Source organism: Moschus berezovskii, chromosome 18, assembly GCF_049115385.1.
Source record: "Moschus berezovskii isolate FMDL1 chromosome 18, NW_MosBer_1.0, whole genome shotgun sequence".
Classification (NCBI taxonomy): Eukaryota; Metazoa; Chordata; class Mammalia; order Artiodactyla; family Moschidae; genus Moschus; species Moschus berezovskii.
Window position 1 is genome coordinate 13,188,701 of NC_142477.1, and position 25,791 is coordinate 13,214,491.

A 25,791-nucleotide genomic window follows, 5' to 3' on the forward strand; every position below is an offset into this window, starting at 1 on the left:
GGCTTGAGTGGGGGTAACGAGGGAGGCTCCCAGAACACTGATGGAGCTCTGCTGTGTGACTTGGCTGGTGGGTAAACTGATTTGAAAGTGAAAGTCAAAGAAAGTGAAAGTGAAAGGTACTCAATTGGGTCCAACTCTTTGTGACCCCATGGACTATACACTCTGTGGAATTCTCCAGGCCAGAATAATGGAGTGGGTAGCCTTTCCCTTCTCCAGGGGATCTTCCCAACCCAGGGATCAAACCCAGATCTCCTGAATTGTGGGCAGATTCTTTACTATCTGAGTCACAAGGCAAACTCAAGAATACTGGAGTGGGTAGCCTATGCCTTCTCCAGCAGATCTTCCCGACCCAGGAATCGAACCGGGGTCTCCTGCATTGCAGGTGGATTCTTCACCAACTGAGCTATCAGGGAAACTGATTTGACCATGTTATTTTTCTTTACACCTAAAATATCTATCTAAAATAGTAGTCTACAATTAACCCTTCCCCCAAAAGAAACTTCTTAAAAATGGAAAACTACTATATAGAATGCAATTCTTGACCTTGGCAAACTTACCACTTTAGGCAGATGGGCAGACCTATCTCTGATACCACATGTGTGTGTGCATGCTAAGTCGCTTCAGTCGTATCTGACTCTTTGTGACCCCATGGACTGTAGACCGCCAGGCTCCTCTGTCCACGGGATTCTCCAGGCAAGAATACTGGAGTGGGCTGCCACGCCCTCCTCCAGGGAATCTTCCTGACCCAGGGATTGAACTTGTGTCTCTTATGTTTCCCACATTGGCAGCCGGGTTCTTTACCACTAGCGCCACCGGGAAATACCACGTGCACCCCAGCCCAATACATACATGCACTTACACGATAGGAAGCGATTTAGATGCAAATATATTACATTAGATGTGAGTATTAAAAACAAAAGGCATTTTAAGTATGTAGTAAGTAATAATTAGTATGTAGTAGTAAGTAGATAGTAAGTAAGGGATTAACATATGCACTGTTATTCCCTAACATTCCTCTGGGACAAAACCAGTTATTCTTTGGAGAGTGCCCTGGACTGAGCTTGAGATGGGAACTTACACACTTTCCTGTTACCCACACTCTAGACATGGATGTGGGTGTGGGGGGGTCAGGGGAAAGGCTCCACGGGAGATAAGGACTGGACTTCTGTAGACCTTGTAGAGGAAGACAGAAAGACAAAGGGTGGGAGAGAGAAGGCTGGGCGATGGCCAGGAGCTGCCAATAAAGCTTCGCCACGACCACCGAACCTTTCACAGCGCCGTCTATAAACTCGCACAAGGCTTGCTGGGCCTTGTTCTTTTTAAACACAATCTGGTGAGGGAGCTGAGCGTGCGTCTGACAGCGTGAGAAGCACGGTCTGCCTGAGAGTACACAGGACCTCACGGACACGAGCTCAGAATTCATTAGCGGAAATCGTGGAGAGAGCTGAGGACGTCCAAGGCCATGACACTGCGATCAGAAATAAGAACCAAAGACTCAAGGGGCAGCAAAGCCCCACCGGTCCCCACTGCGCAGGTGTGGTGTTGGTGTGCACGCAGCAGCTGTGCATCGTGGCTTCTTACTGAGATGAAGGGCTGGGAGTTCAGCCACTAAACAGGCCCACACTAAGGATGCAGAGCCCAGGGCCCTCAGCGGGCTGGCCTCAGGGCTCGCTTCCCATGTGTCTCTTGAACTTTTCATGGATGCCAATGAGTCCCAACAAAATCCACCGGTTTTCCCTAACTAGGATTTAAATGGCGAAGGGGCAGCCGGATCTCAATACTAGCTGTACATCCTCCAACCATGAAGGCCAAAGTGAGGGTCCCCATCAGACAGTAGGAGAGAAAATGGAGGAGGAAACAGGAGGGTGTCTGGAGATGGAGCAGGAGGGAGTGGGCACCAACCGCAGGGCACAGGAATGGCCCTGGTTCCTGGGATGGGGATATGCCAGAGAAGCCAGGACACAACCCAGACACTGGAAAGAAGACTGGATCACAGGTCACGAGACAAGATGTCACGTCAGTGAACTGGGTGATAAGTCAGAGCCGAGCCGGGGCAGGATGAGCTTCACTGGGCCAGTGGCCTCCAGTTCCTGGCGTACCCGGAGCTCAAGGCAGGGAGGCTCCAGAACCTGAGGAACCCAGATGTGCAGGTTAAGGAAGCCTAACCTTGAAAGCTCGGAGAAGGCAATGGCAAGCCACTCCAGTACTCTTGCCTAGAAAATCCCATGGATGGAGGAGCCTGGTAGGCTGCAGTCCGTGGGGTCGCTAAGGGTCAGACGCGACTGACTGACCTCACTTTCACTTTTCACTTTCACACATTGGAGAAGGAAATGGCAACCCACTCCAGTGTTCTTGCCTGGAGAATCCCAAGGACGGGGGAGCCTGGTAGGCTTCCGTCTATGGGGTCACACAGAGTCGGACACGACTGAAGTGACTTAGCAGCAGCAGCAGCAGCAACCTTGAAAGCTAGAAGGTCCTGAAGACAAGCTGCAGGTGGCTCCTCCCAAGTCAGAAAGTCAGTGCAGACCAAGACAATTGACCCTCATCCAGTCTGTGCGGCGAGAAATTAACGCTGCCCACAATTTCAACAGAAAATGCCAATATTCTGTAAGCAATACAATTTATAATTTTAATATATATATATAGAGTTGAACTCAGAGCAATAGTGTGTCGTGAAGATGGCCTTTGAAATAACCAGTATGCCAAGGACAAGTCAACAGCTCTGCAGACAGGGCTTTCACTTTGAATCAGTGTTCTTTTGCTATGGTCAAGGGCAAATTTTAAAAATTAACTGAGTATATCAGTGAGGATCTACATGAAATGCCTACACTGATAATTAGACTTTCAGTTCAGTTCAGTTCAGTCACTCAGTCGTGTCCAACTCTTTGCGACCCCATGAATCACAGCACGCCAGGCCTCCCTGTCTATCACCAACTCCTGGAGTTCACTCAAACCCATGTCCATCGAGTCGGTGATGCCATCCAGCCATCTCACTCTCTGTCGTCCCCTTCTCCTCCAACCCCCAACCTTTCCCAGCATCAGAGTCTTTTCCAGTGAGTCAACTCTTCGCATGAGGTGGCCAAAGTATTGGTGCCTCAGCTTCAGCATCAGTCCTTCCAATGAACACCCAGGACTGATCTCATTTAGAATGGACTGGTTGGATCTCCTTGCAGTCCAAGGGACTCTCAAGAGTCTTCTCCAACACCACAGTTCAAAAGCATCAATTCTTTGGCGATCAGGTTTCTTCACAGTCCAACTTCAATATCACTCTAAATACTATAAGTGAGGATCTTTTGTTGTTTTATATTTTGAATAGTTAGATAATTACTGACATTTTTATCATTAACACTGTTGACAAAAATTGTCACAACCTAAAAGTTGAGAGTTATGTTTTATTCGGTGAGACTTGTTAGGACTTCATGCCTGGGAGACAGCATTTCAATAACCCTGAGAGAACTGCTCCGAGAAAGCTGGGGATGGCAGGGAGGAGTCAGGTTATATAGAAATTTGCAACAAAGGGCAGGCAGTCTGAACATCAAAAATATTTTGTGAATTAAAGAAAACCAGACATTTCAAGGTAAGAAATTTAGTGCTTTTCTATGTATGGGAAGATACAAGAGTCTAGGCTCACTGAAATCATTGCTTTCATATGCATCTCAGCTATCTGGGGCCAGTATCCTGGTTTTTGTCACGTCCTGAGTTCCTCAGTGCTCACTATACGGAGTGGCTGCAGCCTGATGTCTCCTGGGTGGCAAGTATTCCTCTCCTTCCTGGGTGCCCTCACAGCTCAGAACTTCACATTTGGAAGGCTGAAAGCATTGATGATTGTGACATCCTTGTTTACTGATATGGCAGGAAATATGGTAGCTCAGTTGGTAAAGAATCCGCCTGCAATGCAGGAGACCCCGGTTTGATTCCTGGGTTGGGAAGATACCCTGGTGAAGGGAGAGGCTACCCACTCCAGTATTCTTGGGCTTCCCTTGTGGCTCAGTTGGTAAAGAATCCACCTGCAATGTGGGAGACCTGGGTTTGATCCTTGGGTTGGGAAGATGCCCTGGAGAAAGGAATGGCTACCCACTCCAGTATTCTGGTCTGGAGAATTCCACAGACTGTATAGGTTGTGGGGTCGCAAAGAGTTGGACTGAGTGACTTTCACATTCCATTTCTCAACACAGATACATGAAAATTAAGGGTCATAAAACCTCATATTATTCTCGGTGTAAAAACCAACTTTTACTGTTCTTGACTCAAGATCATAATAAGGAACTTGTAGTAATTTCACATAATTCTCAATATTTTAGCCTCACATGATAACAATGCTTAACACATATTTTCTTGTTAAAGAAAGAAATCATCTATCTTGAGCAAATTTTCTTGTCCTTTCTCTCTACTCAAGTTTAATTCTTCAAATAAAAAATTACATATTTAATCAGTTTCATTGTACTCAGCTGGAGTGCAAGATTAGACTAAAAATAGATAACAAGAACTGCCCTCTGAATATTGTTTTAATCTCAAAATGCTTTAATAGCTTCATACAGAGTAAAGCTTTTGTAGCCTTCAGAAATCCAAAAAGTGATGATAATTATTCACTTGGTCTAAAATGTTAATTAATTTAGATTGAATGCTCTTAAATGGTGAAAAAGCTCAGAGCTTTTTTCTTCTTTCTTTCACATTTGGGTTTAGTTACATAATGACAATGGGCTGGATGACTGCAAGGATGGCTGGCTGGACAGATAGACGGATGGCTCCTTGGTTTCATCTATCCATTTATTCAGCACTGATTTTGTTTTACTATCAGCCAATGCACAATTGGGATTGACTTCATTTCTTTTTCATCTATGGGAGCAATTTTGTACATATATAATTTCAGATATTCTTGACTTTGGGAGTTAAGTTTGGGCTGCTGTGATTCTTCATATACTACAAGGTCTCATTAGCAAAAGTCATGTCTTCAGCTTCTCTGAGGAAATACTTATTTACCCAACATTTAAGTCAGATAGGACCAAGTAGGAAGAGCATTTGCCCTGAGAGGCATTGCCTTAAAACATTATTTTAGTCTTAATATTATGAGAATTGTATGGTTCCTTGATAAGAACCTCTGAAGCATCTTTTTGGAAAGAGAATTCTGTTTAAAGACCATAAAATATTCTGTTCAGGAAACATCGATTTGACTATTTCAATATTTCAGTAAGGAAAGGTAGGTGAAAATATCATAAACCAACAAATAATTGGATGGGTTTTTAATCACACTGTAGGATTAGGCAATTTTTTTTTCAAGAAATAAGTTAAAAGAAATTTTGACGTTGACATCTCTGCAAAAGACAAATACGGTTTCCCACACCCACGCAGGTTGGTAGATGTGCCCTGTCGATAATCACACTACCATCAAGCTGTTTCACCAATTACAATTTTCTGCAGGCATCCTGGTGGAAGAATTAATTCCTCCCACCTGGGTTAATTCACCACTTCCTCTAATGGGCTCCAGGTGGGAAATATGGTATATTAATAGGTGCATGTCACCCTGTACACCTTGGCACTCTCTTATCAGGTCTGTCAAACCTCTTTCTTCTGTGCTAAGGGATTTCTCTAATCCCATCTCCATCTCCTCTGCAAAGGCTTATTTGCAAAGAAATGATAGGAAGATTTTTCTCCAGTCACTCTGCTGTGTAACGACTTCTGGAAGAAAAGGCCGCATGTAATGGCATTGCTAATCATACTTCATCATGCAGTGAAGACGGCACTTATACCTTCCCTGTCCTTCTGTGTGCCCTGCTGTTGGCTTTAGAATTTAATTACCTGGAGGTCATGGCCTAAATCTGCTCAGTAATGGTTGGTCATTATTGTTAGGCAAGGATCCTATATACAAGCCAGCAAGGATGGCAGAAAGTGCTTAGACAAGGAATGAAAAAGGCAGATGGTCAAAGCCAAGAAGTAAACAGTCCTACATGTAATTTGCTGCTAGACATCAGATGCAGGTCCACTGTGGTCCAAGCAGCCCGACACTTTGCAAAGCCTATGTTGAGATGAAATCATTTTAGAGACATTTGCTCCAGGGACAACATTCCTTTCACAGGGCGAGAGTGAAATCTGAGTTTTCCTAGTGCAATGATTCAATTTGTTAACATATCACAAACAGAATCAAATTATTCCAGATTTTATGGTACTAAGAAGAATCTTGCTTTCTGATTTAATGGGTTAGAGAATGATGATGGTGGGCCAGTTGACAGCCATTTCACAATTATTTTACTGCCCATCAGCAACATGCAGGGTGAGGGAGTCCTGAGTCTGTAGCTTGCACTCCCTTGGTGTTGTTTAGTCAATAAGCCATGTCCAACTCTGCAACCCCATGGACTGTAGCCCACCATGCTCCTTTGTCCCTGGGATTTCCCAGGCAAGAATACTGGAGTGAGTTGCTATTCCCTTCTTCAGGGGATCTTCCTGACCCAGGGATGGAACCTGTGTCTCCTGCATTGGCAGGCAGATTCTTGCATTCCCTGATGGATGACAAAACCTCATTCTGATTCTGTGTGTTCACAGAGGTTCATGCCAACTGAGTATTGGACAAGTTCTTACTGTGGAAATCCAGACAGCTCCCCCGTGGTCCTGGAATACCTAGGTGTCAGAGAGGAAGCACCCCCTGGGGGATTTGTGCAGTCCCCTCCCTGCCTGTAGGGTGATGTCAGAAAAATGTTCCTGAGAGGCTAACTGTTCATCCCCACAGGCAGGAAAGCACCACTCCTCAAGGTCACAGTCCAAAGAAAGGAAGGAGAGAGAGAGAAGGCAGACATGGAGATGGCCCTTGAATTTTTAATGTTGTAAGATACTTTGTTTATTTGTTTTTAGCTTGTGAGGGAATGCCATCCGAGGCATTTTCCCCCAGCCTTCCACTTCTACTTTATTGATTTTTTTTCCCAGTGCAGACATTAGCTCATGGAGCATCGGAGCCAATGAAAAATGACTTCATTCTGCCATGAGCACTTCAGGCTGGGCTAGATAACCAGGTGGAGAACAAATAATCGATGCAACCAGGCAGCCCAGACTAGAGCCACAGGTTTTTGCCCTTTAAATATGAATGGCCCTAATAACTGCAGGGCTGGAAACATTTTGTACTTAGTTTTAAACTTTCAAAATCAAAACTTACATCGAGAGGCTTTTCTGTCTGTTTGTTTGGTAGGAGTGGGTGGCAGCTGTGGGTGGAGGCTTCAACAGACTTCCTACGGCAGAAGATTTTTAAGTGCTCAGTCGCTCAGTCGTGTCCCACTCTTTGCGACCCCATGGACTGTAGCCCACCAGGTTCCTCTGCCCATGGGGATTCTCCAGGCAGGAATACTGAAGTGGGTAGCCTATCCCTTCTCCAGGGGATCTTCCCGACCCAGGAATTGAATTGGGGTCTCCTGCATTGCTGGCGGATTCCTTACCAGCTGAGCCATCAGGGAAGCCCCCAAATTTCTAAGGTGGCCCCACAATTACATGTATTATATATATGTACCTCTCCTTGAGTGGCCCAATCTTTGATGATGATATATCACTCCTGTGATTAGCTGACCTTGTATGGCAACAGCAAAGGGATTCTGCTGATGTGACTAAGATCCCAAATAAGCTGATTTTGGGTTAGAATAGGATTACCTTTTGTGGGCCTGATCTGATCAGGTAAATACGCTTAAAAGACAGACAGGACCTTTCCTGAGAAGAATGGCTCTTTGCAGGTGAATGGAGAAGGCTGGGTGGGAAGCAGCTTCAGGCGGCCTGTAGGATATGAGATGGCCTCTGCTAAGAGCCATCAAAAACCTGGGGACGCCAGTCACACAGCCATAAGGGCCTGACTCTTGCCAACAACCTGAATGAATCCATATGTGGATTCTTCACTAGTCCAGCCTTCAGAGGAGACTACAGCCGTACCTAACATCTTGACACAGCCTGGTGAGAGCCTGAGCAGAAAACCCAGGCATGCCCAATCTCCTGACCCATGGAAGCTGTAAGATAATACATGTATTGCGTATTAAACTGCTAAGATTCAATTCAGTTCAGTTCAGTCGCTCAGTCGTGACCACTCTTTGCGACCCCATGAATCACAGCACACCAGGCCTCCCTGTCCATCACCAACTCCCAGAGTTCATTTAAACTCATGTCTATTGAGTCGGTGATGCCATCCAGCCATCTCATTCTCTGTCGTCCCCTTCTCTTCCCACCCCCAATCCTTCCCAGCATCAGAGTCTTTTCCAGTGAGTCAACTCTTCGCATGAGGTGGCCAAAGTATTGGAGTTTCAGCTTTAGCATCAGTCCTTCCAATGAACACCCAGGATTGATCTCCTTCAGAATGGACCAGTTGGAAACTGCTAAGATTATACATATATTATATATGTATGGATGTGAGAGTTGGACTGTGAAGAAAGCTGATCGCCGAAGAATTGATGCTTTTGAACTGTGGTGCTGGAGAAGACTCTTGAGAGTCCCTTGGACTGCAAGGAGATCCAACCAGTCCATTCTAAAGGAGATCAATCCTGGGTGTTCATTGGAAGGACTGATGCAAGCTGAAACTCCAATACTTTGGCCACCTCATGTGACGAGTTGACTCACTGGAAAAGAGTCTGATGCTTGGAGGGATTGGGGGTGGGAGGAGATGGGGAGGACAGAGAATGAGATGGCTGGATGGCATCACTGACTCGATGGACATGAGTTTGGGTCAACTCCGGGAGTTGGTGATGGACAGGTAGGCCTGGCGTGCTGTGATTCATGGGGTCGCAAAGAGTTGGACACGACTGAGCGACTGAACTGAACTGAACTGAATATGCATATATAAGATATTATATACGTATGTGATTGCTCATTTGCTTTAGTCATGTCTGACTCTCTGCAACCCTGTGGACTGTAGCTGCCCAGGCTCCTCTGTCCATGGGATTCTCCAAGCAAGAATACTGGACTGGGTTGGTGCCCTCCTCCAAGGGATCTTCCCGACCCGGGGATGGAACCCATATCCCCTGCATTGCAGGCAGATTCTTCACCGCTGAGCCACCAGGGAAGCCGCTATATACATTTGTTGTTCAGTCGTTAAGTAGCGTATGATTCTTTGTGACCCCATGTATAGGATTTAGACAAACCCCCTTGTAACAATATATATCTGGAACAAATTCCTTTTAACAATGTTTCTATAAAGAGGAGCCGTTAACAAGTGTTGGTAATAACTGTACCATGTATTTAGCTCCAGATGACAAAATGAATGAGGGTGTAGCCATTTAATCTGGAGTCCTATTACCTATGGGAATGTTTGTTTTTAAGATCAACTACAGAAATCCTTCTATAATAAAACTTGTAGGTTCATGATCAAATTAGCAGAGAAGTGGGTCTTCTCATAATGGAATTTCCAGGATAAAAGTATCTACAAAAAAACATACCTTAAATTATGCATTCCAATAACTGGTGATCTACATTAGACTTGCCTTATAACGTTTGCATAGCAAGCGGTTTGAATGTTTCTCTGCCAAAGTGGAGCTCTCCAATTCACAGAACAAGGAACCCTGGGATATTTGGTGGCTATTGCTAAAATCTCTTTGGAGTTATGATGTCATGTCACACAGAAACAATAATAGGCTTCAAGAGTTTTGTATAAACAGGAGAACAGCAAGACTGGGAATGGGAGAACTATCATTGTTAACCTCCAATATCTGTCATGATTTCTAAAGGAGTTACACCAAAAACGGGCACAAGACAGGATCTATATGAAATGAAGAGGTGAAGAGAAACAGTTTGTCTCATCCCCAGACTGTACCACTTTACTTCCTGGGGCAACTTTCAACCGAAACTGATCTCATGAAATGTGAAAGGGAAAGAGTGAGAGTTACATGGGTCAGAAACGAAGAAAGGCAGGAGAGAGAAAGCCGACAAGAAAGCTAAAGTTGGGTCTCCCATAAAGACAGAAGTGGATTGCATCAATTCGGACTAAATTGTGATATTTACTAATTAGCATATAATTCAGATTATTTTGTGGTTGGGGAACTAGGCCTAAAGTACAAAAATTATTCAGAAAACATGTTTAAAAACAAAATACATTAAAAAGCAAGCAGTAATGTTCCTATAATTAGTAAAGTTGTTGTTAAACCATTTTAAGCAGCTTGGCATATATTAAATTGTATTCAACAGTAGAGTTTTCATTTTAATTGGGCCTGAGATAAAGTAATACTAAAACACTAATTTTGTTCGTTGCGTTCAGAACATTTGAGGAATGTCAGGGGAGCAGGCTAGCACTTTAAATTTGGCTGCAACATCAGGTGCAAAGTGGAAAAGTATACCCAGGTGAAATTAGTGTCCTGGGGCAGCTACAATAGAATATCGCGTTCTGAATGTCTTAAAGCAGCAGAAATTTCTCATCCCACTGTTCTGGAGCCCAGAAGTCTGAAGTCAAGGTAGTGGCAGGGCCATGCTCCCTGGGGACTCGGAATAAAATCCTTCCTGGTATCTCCCCAGCCTCTGGTCCTGGCTGTCCATCACTGCTGTTCCTGGCTCTCAGTCACGTCACTCCGATCTCTGCTGAGTTGTCACATGTCCTTCTCCTGTGTGTGTTTTTCTCCTCTTCTTATAAGAATGCCAGTCATATTGGATTAAGAGTCCACCCTACTCTGGTATAGGACTTTCCAGGTGGCTCAGTGGTAGAATCTGCCTGCAATGCAGGAGACCCAGGTTGGATCCCTGGGTTGGGAAGATCCCCTGGAGAAGGGAATGGCAACCCACTCCAGCATTCTTGCCAGGAGAATCCCATGGACAGAGGAGTCTGGTGGGCCACAGACTATGGGGTTGCAAAGAGTCGGACACAACTGAGCACACACACAGGACAGCACAGTGACATCTGCAAAGACTCTTTCCAGAGAAGTTCCCATTCTGAGCCAGTTTGGCAGGGAACACAACTGAACCCGTGACACCAGGAAACTGGCATTTTCCTACATTGTTGCTATTCATTACAGGTATTTATCATTAAACTGAAAATTCATTACATTTTATCAAGCACTCAAATGACATAACGCTCCCTTTCAGCCTAGGGGAACCCCTTACATAAATGGGTACATACAGAGCAAACCCACATTTGGTTTGGATTTCCAGCTTCCACCAAGAGGGAGAGAATCGGGAGTGACTGTAAAAAATCTTTTCAAAATGGGATTTTCACAGATTGACTGTGACGCTTAAGTAGTTGCAAATTCCATATAAATATTAAGGGAGATAATTGTTAGTAATGGCAGCATTAAATGCATTACTTAAATTTTGGTGCTTGAAAAGATCTGCCTGGGGTCCTGAGTCCTGTGTACTTCAGTCCCAGGGAATACTGAGGCCTCTCCTTTACTCGGCGGTCTTGTCTTCCTCTCTTTAGAAAGGGAGCTGAAAACCGGGATAATTAGGTTCCGGAAGAAACTATATTCAGGGAAATAAGTCAAGAGTGGGGTTGAGCTAGGTGAGGATCGTCACTCTTACAGAAGTTTATGGAACGTGTTTATTTCTTTGTTTTTTTTCTGTGAGCTCATTTTGGAAGTATTGCTGATTTCTGGATTTTAAGCATTATTAATAGCAAGTGACAATAAAAAAAATGCCTGTTCTGTATTAAAAATCTATTTGGAAAAGAAAAGAGGGAAAACAGGATAGAATCATTGGTGGTATTTTCTCGATGGTGCTTGTGGAAAAGCCACGTGGAATCATGAGTCCGGGCCCCATCTGCACTGAGGAATCTCCTTCCTCTTCCCTCTGGTTAGCTTGATCCCAACCCCACGTGAGCATCAGAATGTCACCTGTTTAGGGACTCCTTCTGTAGCTCAGTTTTCCTTCTCAGTGAGATGATTCCCAGCAGGGGTTATCAACTTTATAAGAGCCAGATTCAAGGGGTCTAGTCTCTACTGAAAATATTCAAAGTCATTTACTTCCCCAAATTGGCGTTCTGGAAAGTAGAATTCCAGTTTTTTTCCCTCTTGGAAATCATTATACACGATGGATCTCACACATTCCCCTTAGAAGGGACACTGAAACCTTCCCTTCCTCCATTGCTTCTTTTTGTCTTACTTCCCCCCCCCCATCTAACATTTAATCTATTTATTTTATTGTTTGTATCTCTTTCTGAAAAATAAGCTTCTTGAGGACAGGAAGTCCCTTTTGTTTACCCAGGGAGTTTGACACCAAAACTTCAGTTTTTTCCATTCTCAGAAAACACTGTCAAAAGATTTTCAACTTCAACTGCCCCCTCGCGAGAAAATTAAGACACTGTTTGATATGACGCCTTACCTCACCCAAATATACCTCCAGAACATAACATACACTGAATCTATTTACTTCTGTTCTCTCCATGAAAACACCCAACAGCAATGTTTCTCAAACTTTTTAAAATGATCACTCTGGCAAGGAGCCTATCTTATTTCTTTTTCTGTAATTGTCCTCATGCCCATGAAATTTTAATAGTAAAGACAGTGCATTTGTTTATGTAGTGCATATATCATCAGTTCAGTTCAGTCGCTCAGTCGTGTCTGACTCTTTGTGACCCCATGGACCGCAGCATGCCAGGCCTCCCTGTCCATCACTAACTCCCGGAGCTTACTCAAACTCATACCCATCGAATCAGTGATTCCATCCAACCATCTCATCCTCTGTCGTCCCCTTCTCCTCTTATCTGTTCCTTACACATCAAAATAAGTGTTTTGTCTCTTAAGAACTGATTTTTGCCTCCGTGGGGGACGTATAGCCCAGCTGAGAGCGCGGGCTTCAGTCTACACCACCACTGCTTGGCTGCCAGCCAAGGCCACCACACCCATCTTGTTTATGACTGAAACAGCCTTGACCGCAGACCAGTCTTCATTACACAATTTCCTTGAAAGACATGTCACTACACTGCCGGTTTGTTTTTAAATGAGCAGCAGGTCATGCAGCAAAATCATACTGATGTTGTAAAAAATAAGTTTTATCCTGTTTGTGCCCTTGCAGATTCTGGTAAAGCATCTGCCTACAATGCAGGAGACCGGGGTTCAATCCCTGGGTCAGGAAGATCCCTTGGAGAAGGAAATGGCACCCCACTCCAGTATTCTTGCCTGGAAAATCCCATGGACTGAGGATCCTGGTAGGCTACAGTCCACGGGGTCGCAAAGAGTCCGACACGACTGACTGACTTCACTTTCACTTTCTGCCCTTGCTACTACTCTCCAATCCATTCTTCAGGTACTATGGACAACTAGTCTTTTTTTTTTTTTTCTTCAAACTTACTCAATGATTTTGAAAACATCTATTGATGCATATAATTTCCTCTTTTTACAAAGTTTTGTTGCACTATTATTGTTGTACTCAAATTAAAGTCTTAATCTGGTCTATAGAGCCTATATCATATATCCCTGCCTTTGTTTACAGTTAGGCAACTCTACATGGTTGGGTGAATTCTTCCTTAGTGTGATTGCCGAGAAAGCTGAACATGAAGCAAGAATTAAGAGCTGACACATTATTAGGGGTACAACCCCAGGACGTGTGAGTGAGGGACAAGTTTGAGCAGGAATGGTGGGGGGTGATGCCAAGTGAGGGGTCACTGTGGGCCACTCCCGTATGCTGAGACACCTGCTTGGTTATGTGAAGAATGCAGTGGGTTCCTGAACAGCCATTGGAGGAAAAAAAGAGAAAGGAAATTTATCAGGTGGTTCCTTCCCATATCCTGCCTCTTGTTCATCAACGTTCACCTTACTGGAAGCTCATTCCCCTGAACTTCCAGGTTGTGTCTCCCAGATTATTTACCATCTGCTTGAGAATCCACATTCCAGGCAAGCGGTGTGATGTCTCATCCACGTCCAGAAGCGGCAGGAGGGCCTGGCCACTAGCTGATCAGTATCAGTGGGAAAAAATGCATCATCTTGCCCAGGCGTCTATCAGTCCAGGTGGCACCTGGGATGGAGCAAATGGCTGAGGGTCCAGGGAAAGGAAGCCCAAGAAAATCTGAGGAGTGGCTTAGTTCAGTTCAGATCAGTCACTCAGTCATGTCCGACTCTTTGGGACCCCATGAATCACAGCACACCAGGCTTCCCTGTCCATCACCAACTCCCATAGTTCACTCAAACTCATGTCCATCGAGTCGGTGATGCCATCCAACCAGCTCATCCTCTGTCGTCCCCTTCTCCTCCCACCTTCAATCTTTCCCAGCATCAGGGTCTTTTCCAGTGAGTCAGTTCTTCACATGAGGTGGCCAGAGTATTGGAGTTTCAGCTTCAGCATCAGTCCTTCCAATGAACACCCAGGACTGATCTCCTTTAGGATGGACTGGTTGGATCTCCTTGCAGTCCAAGGGACTCTCAAGAGTCTTCTCCAGCACCACAGTTCAAAAGCGTCAATTCTTCAGTGCTCAGCCTTCTTTATGGTCCAACTCTCACATCCATACATGACTGCTGGAAAAACCGTAACTGTGCCTAGACGGACCTTTGTTGGGAAAGTAATGTCTCTGCTTTTTAATACGCTGTCTAGGTTTGTCCAGGCTTCTTCCAAGGAGCAAGCGTCTTTTAATTTCATGGCTGCAGTCACCATCTGCAGTGATGGACCCTCACGGACCTTCTCTAAGTTTTCTGTACACAGGGTGTTCCATCAGCTCTCCGAGCCCTTCATGTTCTAGTGTTGTTGTTTAGTTGTTAAATGGTGTCTGACTCAGAGACCCCATGGACTGTAGCCCACCAGGCTTCTCTGTCCATGGGATTTCCCAGGCAAGAACACTGGACTGAGTTCCTATTTCCTTCTCCGGAGGATCTGCCCGACCCGGGGACTGAACCTGCCTCTCCTGCACTGGCTGAATTTGGACTGTTTACCACTGAGCCACCAGGGAAGCCCTCGTGTTCTATAGGACATCTTAATTTTTCTTTCATCCGAAATGAAAATTCATCCTTAGCTCACCAACCATCTTTTCTCTGTGACTTCTTTCCTGACATTCCTGTTCTAGTTTTCTTGACTACAAAACATGGTTTTCTGTTTCAAAAGTAAGAAACCATAGATACTATATTCCTAAATTTTCCATGTACCTTTATCTTTGAAGGAAAGATTAGCCTAGAATGAAAACTCTTGAGTCACATTCAACTTTCTTCCAATTTTTACATATATTGCTTTACTTGAAATCTGGTCTTAAGTGCTCCATTATTTTGCTTTTTTTTTTTCTTTTCAAAATTCCTCCATCATTTGTTTAGCTGAATCTAGCCAGTAATTAGTCTTCTTTTGTGCTTGTAGAAGACACTCCTGGTGTTTATTCTATTGCTTGAGATTTTCATTTTGAGGAATGTCTGCCTGTTTTCTTCATTTCTAGTTGAATATAATACTCTTGATTCATATTTTCTTTTTCTCAGAATATTTCAGACTACATTTCACAGATTTATGCAGTCAGAAAGTATTCTAGAAGCACCTTTATTTTTCCACTTGTACATATTTTTTTTTTCTCCTGAGCACCTGAATATTCTTTATTATTGTAATTTAAAATCTTATCCTGACTACACTCAGTGTTCATTTATTCTGAGTTAATATTGCTCAAGAATGGTGTGATTTGAAATGTACAGACTCTATTCTTCCTTTATTTCAGGGAAATCTTTCCAGGTATCGTTGCCTGTCCAGCCCAGACCACCAAGTCCTATCAATATAATTTTTGACTATTTCTTAGCCTGGTATATTTTAATCATTCTGTATTAGCTTGCTTTATTTGAAAACATTTTTTTTCAAGTCAAGTAACATCTGTTTTGCTAAAAGTGAATGTCACTCAGTCATGTTCCCATGGGACATGATGTGACCCCATGGACTATACAGTCCATGGAATTCTCCAGGCCAGAATACTGGAGTGGGTAGCTTTTCCCTTCTCCAGGGGATCTTCCCAACCCAGGGATCAAACCTAGGTCTCCTGCATTACAGGCAGATTCTTTACCAGCTGAGCCATAAGGGAAGCCCAAGAATACTGGAGTGGGTAGCCTATCCTTTCTCCAGCGGATCTTCCTGACAAGGGAATCAAACTGGGGTCTCCTGCACTGCAGGCAGATTCTTTACCAACTGAGCTCTCAGGGAAGCCCTGGTAGCTCCCCTGATTAGCAAGTAATATCAGCAAGTGAGATGAGCTGTGAACATGTCTGTAATGTTCACATCAAATAACAGATTTTATATCTGCATCACGAACAATTAGAAATCAATCTCAATGATATCAGAGCCCAAGCATAGAGATAAGCAAGGTACATTCTTTAATGAGAAGTGAGTCTAAGTCAGTAATCATCACTATTTCCTCTAGAAGGGCACTTCTTAAATGTGGACCAGAAATGCCTGGCATTGAATTGACCTGGGAACCTAGTAAACCCCCCCCCCCATCTCTGTACTGAATCAAGATCTCATGTAGTTGGGCTCAGGAACCTGGATTTCACCTGTCCTCCAGGTGAGTCTTATCCACTCCCTCACTGAACAAACAGTATTCCAAAACAGCACCCCAGAAATAAGAAGGGCTTGAATTAAGGGAATAAACAGTCAAGGAAAAAATAAAATAAACGGTTAGCAGAGGTGGCAGAGGGCTCAACATTATAGAATATGGTACCTGAACAAGGGGCTTCCCAGGTGGCTCAGTAAAGAATCCGCCTGCTAATGCAGGAGACCCAAGTTCGATCCCTGAGTCAGGAAGAGTCCCCCGGAGAAAGAAATGGCAACCCACTCCAGTATTCTTGCCTGGAAAGTCCCATGGACAGAGGAGCCTGGTGGGCTACAGAGGAGCCTGGTGGGCTACAGAGGAGCCTGGTGGGCTACCGTCCTTGGGGTTGCAAAGAGTCAGACACGCCTGAGCACACACACACATTGGAACAAGAGTGACCACACATGGGAGGAGCAAATCTGTCAACACTGGAATTGAGGCCAAGTGAGAAAAAGCAATACATTTGGCCCTAGAGAGGACAGCAGAAGCTCTGAAACTGAACGGTATTTGCAGGGTTAGAACTCGAACGAGAACAACCATAGCTCAGGGCAAGAGAAACAGCCTCACATGAGGGGCAGGAGAATACAGAGCTGGCGAAGGCACATCACAGAGGGATAATCCAGGCCCGAAAAGACAGGGCTTCCCAAAGTCAGGATGCCCAGAGTCCAAGGATGGGCAACGCGATGCTCATTCTGTCCTCGGAGAGAGGAACTCAGCAGCTGTTTGGACGTCAGACTCAGTCACTCATAAAACGCCACTCTCAAATATTCTAAAGGAGTTACCGTGGCCATGTCACCTCCTGTTCTGAGAAGACCTGCAAAACATCCACACAGTCATGAGCCAGAGAACGTGTCTCACCCTGACTAGATTCTCGATAAGACAGAGCTGGGAATAGCAAAGATTCAGTCCCAGAAGGTGTCCAGGAAAGGCTGTTGGTCTCGGCACGGTGCTGGCCAGCAGGGACAATATCATTCGAGCTGCGAGAAGCACCATGAGCTGCACAATTAACAAAGGCCTATTTCACTTTGATTTTTAGATAGCATTAGAAGTAACCGACTTTCAAATGGCCACAGGCAGGCTTTCTCCAATTTGTGCTTATTCAAGTAAACCCCAGGTAAAGGAAGAAAAATTATTACCAAATCTGATTCCTAAGCCCAACATACCAAACTGACCCTACTAGCGAGTTAGGAGATAGTCCAGCTTCACACTCACTGGCTGTGAGCGGTAAGGACACCAATGCTGTATCAGCTGTGCTGTGCTGAGTCCTTCAGTCGTGCCCGACTCTTGGCGACTCCGTGAACTGTAGCCCACCAGGCTTCTCTGTCCATGGGGATTCTCCAGGCAAGAACACTGGAGTGGGTTGCCATGCCCTTCTCTAGGGGATCTTCCCAACTCAGGGATCAAACCTTGCATTTCTTATTCATCTGCATTGGCAGGTGAGTTCTTTACCATTAGTGCCACCTGGGAAGTCCATCCAAGCTATAAATAAAAGGCCACATAAACATCAGGCTTCTGATTTTTAAAAGTCCAATTCTGCAATCTTTGACATCCCTACTTGTCAGGAATGGTTCAGCTCTCAATAGGTTTAGTTAAAACAGGCTGGCACTTTGGAATATTCCTTCTAATATTCCATTTGTACATGTCAATGCCTTGAAAATAAAAAAGAAAGCTATATACTGGATCATTTCAAACAACATCTTTTTAAAGCTAAATTGTATTCTGAATTAAAACTTGCAAAAGAAGGTATCACCTTCTAAATGTATTCAGCAGTGCTAGAAGTGATGAATGAAAAGACCCAGAACTTGGTTGAGACATGAAATTTATAATTTAAGAGGTCCTAAAGTTAGAATCACCCAGCTAGTCTGCTGCTGCTGCTGCTGCGTCACTTCAGTCGTGTCCGACTCTGTGTGACCCCATAGACAGAAGCCCACCAGGGTCCCCAGTCCCTGGGATTCTCCAGGCAAGAACACTGGAGTGGGTTGCCATTTCCTTCTCCAATGTGTAAAAGTGAAAAGTGAAAGTGAAGTCGCTCAGTCGAGTCCGACCCTTAGCGACCCCACGGACTGTAGCCTACCAGGCTCCTCCATCCATGGGATTTTCTAAGCAAGAGTACTGGAGTGGCTTGCCATTGCCTTCTCCGACCCAGCTAGTCTAAACAAACTTAAATACTATCCATGTATCCAGACGCTAGGAGAACTCTGCATGTCTGGCCTGAGTCCCTGCATAAGGTCGGGAGCAGGGCTCTTTCTGGGACCCCATGTATTCCTGGTTATTTCCCTGCTGGGAGGAGACTTCACCCACGGCAAACCCCTCTTCCCCTTGAGTTTAACAAACAACCTGACTAGTGTGTCGTGGAAACTACAGAAGAGTTCTGTGTATGGCATCTTCTCCCAGAGCCCATCCTGTGATTGGCATTAGTAACATCTTGCTATACTATGAATGAATTTATCAATAAGCAGTGGATTAAGTCAAAAGCGAAAAATCAGGTTTGTAGAAAAGAAAAGTTAGTCTCTGTAAGACGTATTTGCTGAATGGCTTGTCATCTATCATGATCGGAATCAGAACCCTGGACCAGGATGGACCTAGAAATTATCATAATAAGTGAAGTAGAGGTCAGAGAAAGACAAATGCCATATGACATCACTTATAGGTCTCCCCTTATAATTCAGATGTTAAACAATCTGGGTGCAATGTGGGGGACTGGGGTTCTATCCCTGGGTCACGAAGATCCCCTGGAGAAGGAAATGGCAACCCACTCCAGTATTCTTGGCTGGAGAATCCCATGCACAGAGGAACCTGATGAGCTACAGTCCACGGGGTCACAAAGAGTCAGACACGACTGAGCGACTAACGCAGTCACAGACAGTTAGGTGGAATCTAAAACAACACAGATGAAATGAAACGGAGTTTACAGAACAGAAACGGGCTCACCCAGAAAACAGACACGGATGCAAGGAGAATGGGGGAAGGCAGGACTAGGAGCTTGGGATTAACAGATGCAAACTAGTAGATACAGATGGATAAGCAACAAGGTCCCACTGCAGAACACCAGGAACTACATTCCATATCCTGTCATAAACCATGATGGAAAAGAATACAAAAAAGAATAATATATGGATGGACGCATAAGTGAATCACTTTGCTATCCAGCTGAAATCGACGCTATATTTCACTAAAATTAAAAAAAAAAGAAATCAGGCACTGCTTTTCCAATAAAAGTTAGAACTAATAGAGTGAAAACAGGTGATTAAATTACTTCAGAAAGGGTGATGAAGATGAGAAAGCTCTCCCGGTTTTGAAGCTCAGAGGAAAGCAGGCAGGCCCAGAGCGTGGCCCCGCGGTCGCACAGGAAACCAGAAGCCAGTAGAACACTCCGCAGAGGGGGCGGGCGCCTACCTGTGGCCAGGTAGATGAGGTGGACGAGGGCGTCCCGCGCCTGCACCACGTCCACGGCCACGTGGGAGAAGCGGCTGCTGTCCTCCATGAAGGCGGGCACGGGGCTCACCGGCTGCACCACTTCGTGCATCAGGATGAACTTCTGCGCGTCCTGCAGGTTCCTCTCCGTGAGGTTCACGTACAGGCCCTGGTCCACGGTGCCACACTGCAGGGGGAGAGAGGCTGTTACTGGGCCCGGCCACCTGCTCACCCAGCCTGGCTGGGAGGCGACTGGCAATCTGAACACCTGTCGGGGCCAATGTGCTGCCTTCTCCAGTCCCCCCACAGCCCCCATTCTTGGTGTCTCTCCCAGTTCAGATCTGAGCTCATTGTATTTGGGGAGTCTTCTCAACTCTCATCCTAAATAAATGATCACAGCAAAATGAAGTGACATTGACAAACTAGAAACAGACCCACAGGTTTAGAGAAGGAACTTATGGTTACCAGGGGAAGGGTGCGGGGAGGCGGGGAGGGGCGGATTGCATGGGAGTTTGGAATGGACATGTACACACTGCTATATTTAGAATGGATAACCAATAAGGACCTACTGTAGAGCAGAGGGAAATCTGCTCAGTATTACGTAACAACCTAAATGGGAGAAGAATTTGAAAAAGAATAGATATATGTATGAGAATAACTGAGCAGGCTTCCCTGGTATCTCAGTGGTCTGCCTCGGGTTTGATCCCTGAGTCAGGAAGATCCCCTACAGAAGGAAACGGCAGCCCGTTCCAGTACTGTGGCCTGGGAAATCCCATGGACAGAGGAGCCCCATGGGGTCACAAAGAGTTGGATATGACTGAGCATGCACACACAATCCCTTGTGATGATAGCTGAATCACTTTGCTGTATAACTGAAACTATCACAACACTGTAAATCAACTATACTCCAGTATAAAATAACAAGTAAAAAAAAAATCAATGATCAGAAGTTTAAAAAAACATGAAGTAGGAGTCACTGCTAATTTGAATGGCATATGCATAAAATCTCCTTATCACCTCTAGAGTCCCCTAGGGAGCTGTCTGGCTAAATGCACACTGTTCAATCTGCCAGACACATCGGATTCCCAGGTGGAAAATTCAGCCATCAAATGCATCACCCAGATTTACTAGCTTTCTTTGGGATGGCAGGTCTATAAGCAAGACATGGATTCTACAGAGATAGATTTAGGTCGTTTTAATCTGTAAACTATGCAATACTGTTCTGCTGACTTTCACATAAGCTACACAACACTGCGTTAGCCTTATTATTGCGCCCTTATTATCTGGGCTTCCCTGGTGGCTCCGATGGTAAAGAATCCGTCTGCAATGTGGGAGGCCTAGGTTCAGTCCCTGGGTCGGGAAGATCTCCTGGAGGAGGGAACGGCTACCCACTCCGGTATTCCTGCCTGGAGAATTCCACAAAAGAAACACTATGTTTGCCTCATTATCATGCCCTTATTATCTAACCCAAGCCAAAAGAAACAAAAACTCTGTTTAGAGTCAAGCATCGAATAAAAAACACAGTGCAGGGGAGCAAAACTTGCCACCCCAAAATGTCTCTCTGGCATGTGAATGATTTCTAGAGCAGAAAACAATGAAGGCCCAAAAGACTTGAGAAGAAACTTTGACCTTCCCCTAAACGCTTACAAAATTTAGACAGGTACCCTGTTCCTGGAACAGAGCTATCTCCAGAGATGTCTGCAAAGAACAAGAGCAGACTGTAGCGGGGAAAACTCAGCAGGGCCCAGAGACCAGAGCCCACTCTGAGTCCAACAGTCTCTGCAGGCCCAGCAAACTCTTGCTTACCAAACATTTGCTTTTCTATCTGCAGGTCAATTGCGTTCCTCCCCTTTGAAGTCTCAAACCACTACCAGCAGCATGCTCTTTTATCTTTGGCTGAAGATGGTATTTAAGGTGAGGCTTTCTGTCGTTAGCAGGAGTTACTGTTTTCCTGGGTGCCTCTCATGTGTATGTGTTATTAAACTTGTGCTGGATTTTCTCCTGTGAACCTGTCTCATGCAATTTAATTCTTAGACTGGTTGGAAGAAGCTGGAAGGGCAGAGGAAACTTTCTTCCTCCCTGACAATGAAGAATTTTCAAGAACAGGGGGGCATAAGGAGATAAAGAATGTGAGAGAGGAAGGAGATGAAGAGAGAGAAAAGGAAGAAACCAGAAGGAAAACAAGGAAAGAAGGGGACTTTTCAGGTAGAAATACCATGCAGAGCCATCTGGGACTAAAGCGGGGGAAAAAAACCAAGCCTGGAAACCACTGAGAATTAAATTCAGAGCTGCGCTGTGCAAAGGCTGGCAGGAGTCATGGAGGATGGTTTTGGGTAGGGACGAGGTTAAAAGAGGGGTGGGGAAGCAAGCCAAGCTTTCCTGGGGCAGCGCACAGAATCAGAAAATTATCACCACGATTTCTCATTTCTTTCATAAACTTTAAATCCTAGTACCAATAAACGCTGATCCCCGGCAGAACTTCATAGAGGCAGGGTTGATGGAAATGAATTTCCCTGTCCATTCCATCTGAAAAACGACCTTTATGACATGTCGTTTCTAATACGTGGTTTTATAATAGGTTAGAGGTGCAAAAGTAGACAATGGAAATGGCTTGTTAAAAATAGAGGATATTTTTGTAGCACTTGATAAAATAGCCTACATGCCCCCAAAGGATAGGCCGATGGTATATTTAAAGAATCTTGGAGCAAAATGGTGCCAAGACTGGTCCAGAGCTTAGTTTAAATGCTACTTCTTTGCAGGGGTGCCCTGGGTACCAGGTAGCGGAAGGGTCGGGTGAAGGTGAAGGGTCAGCTCTGTGACCCAGGAGCCATGCGATCTCAGGAGAGGCCCGGCCTCTTAGTTTTTGTCTCTTTATCTATAACGTGGCTAAAAAACACTTCCTCTGCTCCTTCAGAGGGCTGCTGTGAGGCCAACTGAGACATCAGTGGAGAGCATTTGTAAATTAATTGAAAGCACTTTAAACGCCAAGGAGCCAGGCCATGCACCTGGCACAGAGAAGCCATTCAGACAATGGTATAAATGGCCCGTGGGTCTGCCTAGTAGCAGGGCAGCAGTTCTGTGGTCCATTGAGCTGCAGGGGCTGGAGGGGAGGAACATATAAGTGAAGGAAGGGAGGAGTCAATGAGTGAATAGCAGTTGTACTGGGGCAGGGGGGCGGTGCCAGGGGATTTTACATAATTACCATATTTAACAATGACACGTGGAGGGCAGAGACACTGCCCGTTAACAGCAGCGTCACAAAAGGGTCTGAAGTCTGTCCAGGTGAGTTCTAGTTCTGAGAGTGGCCATGTCTGGCTGTTTTCTCTTCCTGAAATCAGCAGCAATTCTTAAGTCACAGGAGGCAAGAAGCAATCTGCCTGGGGGATGGAGTTTTCCATTCAGGTTTTGTTTTCTCTGCACAGTGCTTTTAAAATTGGCATCATAAAATGCGGGAGACATAATAAGAAACTGAGGACCTCTGGCTGCTCTTGAGGAGTCTGGGGACCTGGGAGACTCCAAGACCTGGTAGGGAGGTGTGCTGGGGCTGCAGAATGGAACCCCCAACTGCCATCTGTCTTTTTCATGACTGCTAACCTAATCCTAGGCTGCAACCTGAATTGTCACTGTGATACTGCGATTTGTAATAAGAAATATATAGTTAGTTTTCATTCCTGTTTTGTCACAGAGCTCCTAAAACCCCTGACACTTCCTAAGTGAAGACAGCAATAAAGGCGTCTTTGGTTAAGTTACTGAGGTGACCTCTGGACCTCACTTAAGGATGGGAATGCTGATTGCCAGAGCTGCCATCACTGTGGTCAGAGGGTTGGAACTTTTGGTCCTACTGCGCTGACCTTCAGGAAGGAGAAAGGAGTGGATGTTGACTCCATCACCAATGGCCAGATGATTTAATCAACCTGCTTAAGTGAAAAACACCCATAAAGCTCCAAAGGATGGAGCATTCAGACCTTCCTGGTTAATGACCACGTGGAGATTCAGGGAGCATGCTCAGCTCAGAAAGAGCTCCATGCTCTTTACCCAAACCTTTCCCGACTCTCCCTGTGTACCTCTTCCATCTGACTGTTCCTGAGCTATGTCCTTTACAACAAAGCTTATTTTCTTGGACTCCCAAGTCACTGCAGACAGTGATTGGCTGAAATCAAAAGGTGTGAAATCAAAATATGCCTGCTTCTTGGAGGGAAAGCTATGACAAATCTAGACAGTGTATTAACAAGCAGAGATATCACTTGCAGATAAAGGTCCATATAATCAAAGCTATGGTTTTTCCAGCAGTCATGTATAGATGTGAGAGTTGGACCATAAAGAAGGCTGAGTGCTGATGCATTGATGCTTTCAAACTGTGGTGTTAGAGAAGACTCTTGAGAGTCCTTTGGACTGCAAAGAGATCAAACTAGTTGATCCTAAAGGAGATCAGTCCTGGATATTCATTGGAAGGACTGATGCTGAAGCTCCAGTGTTTTGACCATCTGATGGGAAGAGCCGACTCACTGGAAAAGACCCTGATGCTGGGAAAGACTGAAGGCAGGAGGAGAAGGGGGCGGGAGAGGATGAGATGGCTTGATGGCATCACTGGCTCAATGGACATGAATTTGAGCAAACTCCAGGAGATGGAGAAGGACGGGTGAGCCTGGTGTGCTGCAGTCCATGGGGTCACAGAGTTGGACATGACTTCGTGACTGAACAACACCAATGATAATCTCATAAGTAAAATGTTTGAGTTCTGTGAGCCTCTAGCTGATTAACAAACCTAAGGTGGGGGTCCACCTATAGCCCACAAGTCAGAAGCATGGGTGACAACCTGGACTGGAGACTGGCGTTGGAAGTGAGGGTTAAGGGGAGAGCCTTGCAGGACTGAGTCTATCAACCATGAGATCTGATGCTATCTCTGGGTAAACGGTGTCAGAATTGAGTTGTTATCTGGCTTGGTGTTGGAGGAAAAAAAGCTGCTTTGTGGTGTGGGGGGAAAAAAAAGACAGAGGTTGGAATCGATCAACAGTATCATTAGCAAAGAACCGGTTGAAACTATACAGTGTCTTGGTTTTTCAGTCAACTTATAATGAATATCTCACCCAAGGATTCTTTTTCAAATATTTTGAATGCTATTTAAATTTATACCATATATTTATTGGATCATAAGTAATCCACCTAGCTCTCTAATGGGCTGCAAATTCTCTCACCATGCCTTACACACGGGGCTTCCGCAGTGTCGGCGTGACACCCCAGGGACTCTGAGCAAGAGGAAAACATTAAAAATGGTAAAAACACAGCCATCGTCCTCCTGTGGCTTACAATCCATAATTGTTGTCTTGCTAACACCTCTGAGAGTAACAGATCAATACTTCTACTAATTCTTATAACAATAATATTTGCATTCTTGTTTATTTTTTCCAAGGATGACAGATCCATCCTCGCCCTAGCCTGCCAGCCCTTGGTGGGTACGTCCATGATCACTGAGGGTCACGCGGAGAGTGCTTGACTTCGATGGTACCCTTCCTCTTGTTTTGCTGCAAATGCCTATAGTGTGCTGAAGGATGCTGATGACTTGGCCAGGTCCCGTCGTCTGGTCCTCCAGCAATGGCCTGCTCACCTGCTGGACCACTTTTGAGGGTCTGTCTTCCATTTCAGCTCCATCAATTTGGTTGCTGGAAATCAAAACTGCACAGAAATTTCTAGAGTCTGTCCCAGTGCAGATGTACCGCTTGGTATGGATAATGTTTTCTGTAAGTGACTGAAGCTTTTCTTAGTGAGGCCCAGAGTCTACATGGTTTTGGAGACTGCAGCTCTAACAGGGACAACTTTCACAGCACCACCTGTGGTGGTTTCTAGATTGCAACTGATAAAAAATAGTGTTGTATTTTCTTATTATTTGCAATAGAGAATTTTGTATCGAATCTTGCAAAATTATGCACTGTTCAGCCTAACCCATTCCTCCTCCTGAATCTGAGTCA

The 25,791-nt window shown here is 44.9% G+C and overlaps 1 protein-coding gene across 1 annotated transcript in view; it reads right to left on the bottom strand.

Moving 5' to 3' along the window:
* SEMA5A (semaphorin 5A) overlaps positions 1 to 25,791 on the bottom strand; it is a 569,574-nt gene that overhangs the window by 139,968 nt on the left and 403,815 nt on the right. The window contains exon 11 of the mRNA XM_055422270.2: positions 19,808 to 20,012. Coding sequence (XP_055278245.2) covers positions 19,808 to 20,012 — 205 coding nt within the window. The remainder of the gene's footprint in view (positions 1 to 19,807; positions 20,013 to 25,791) is intronic.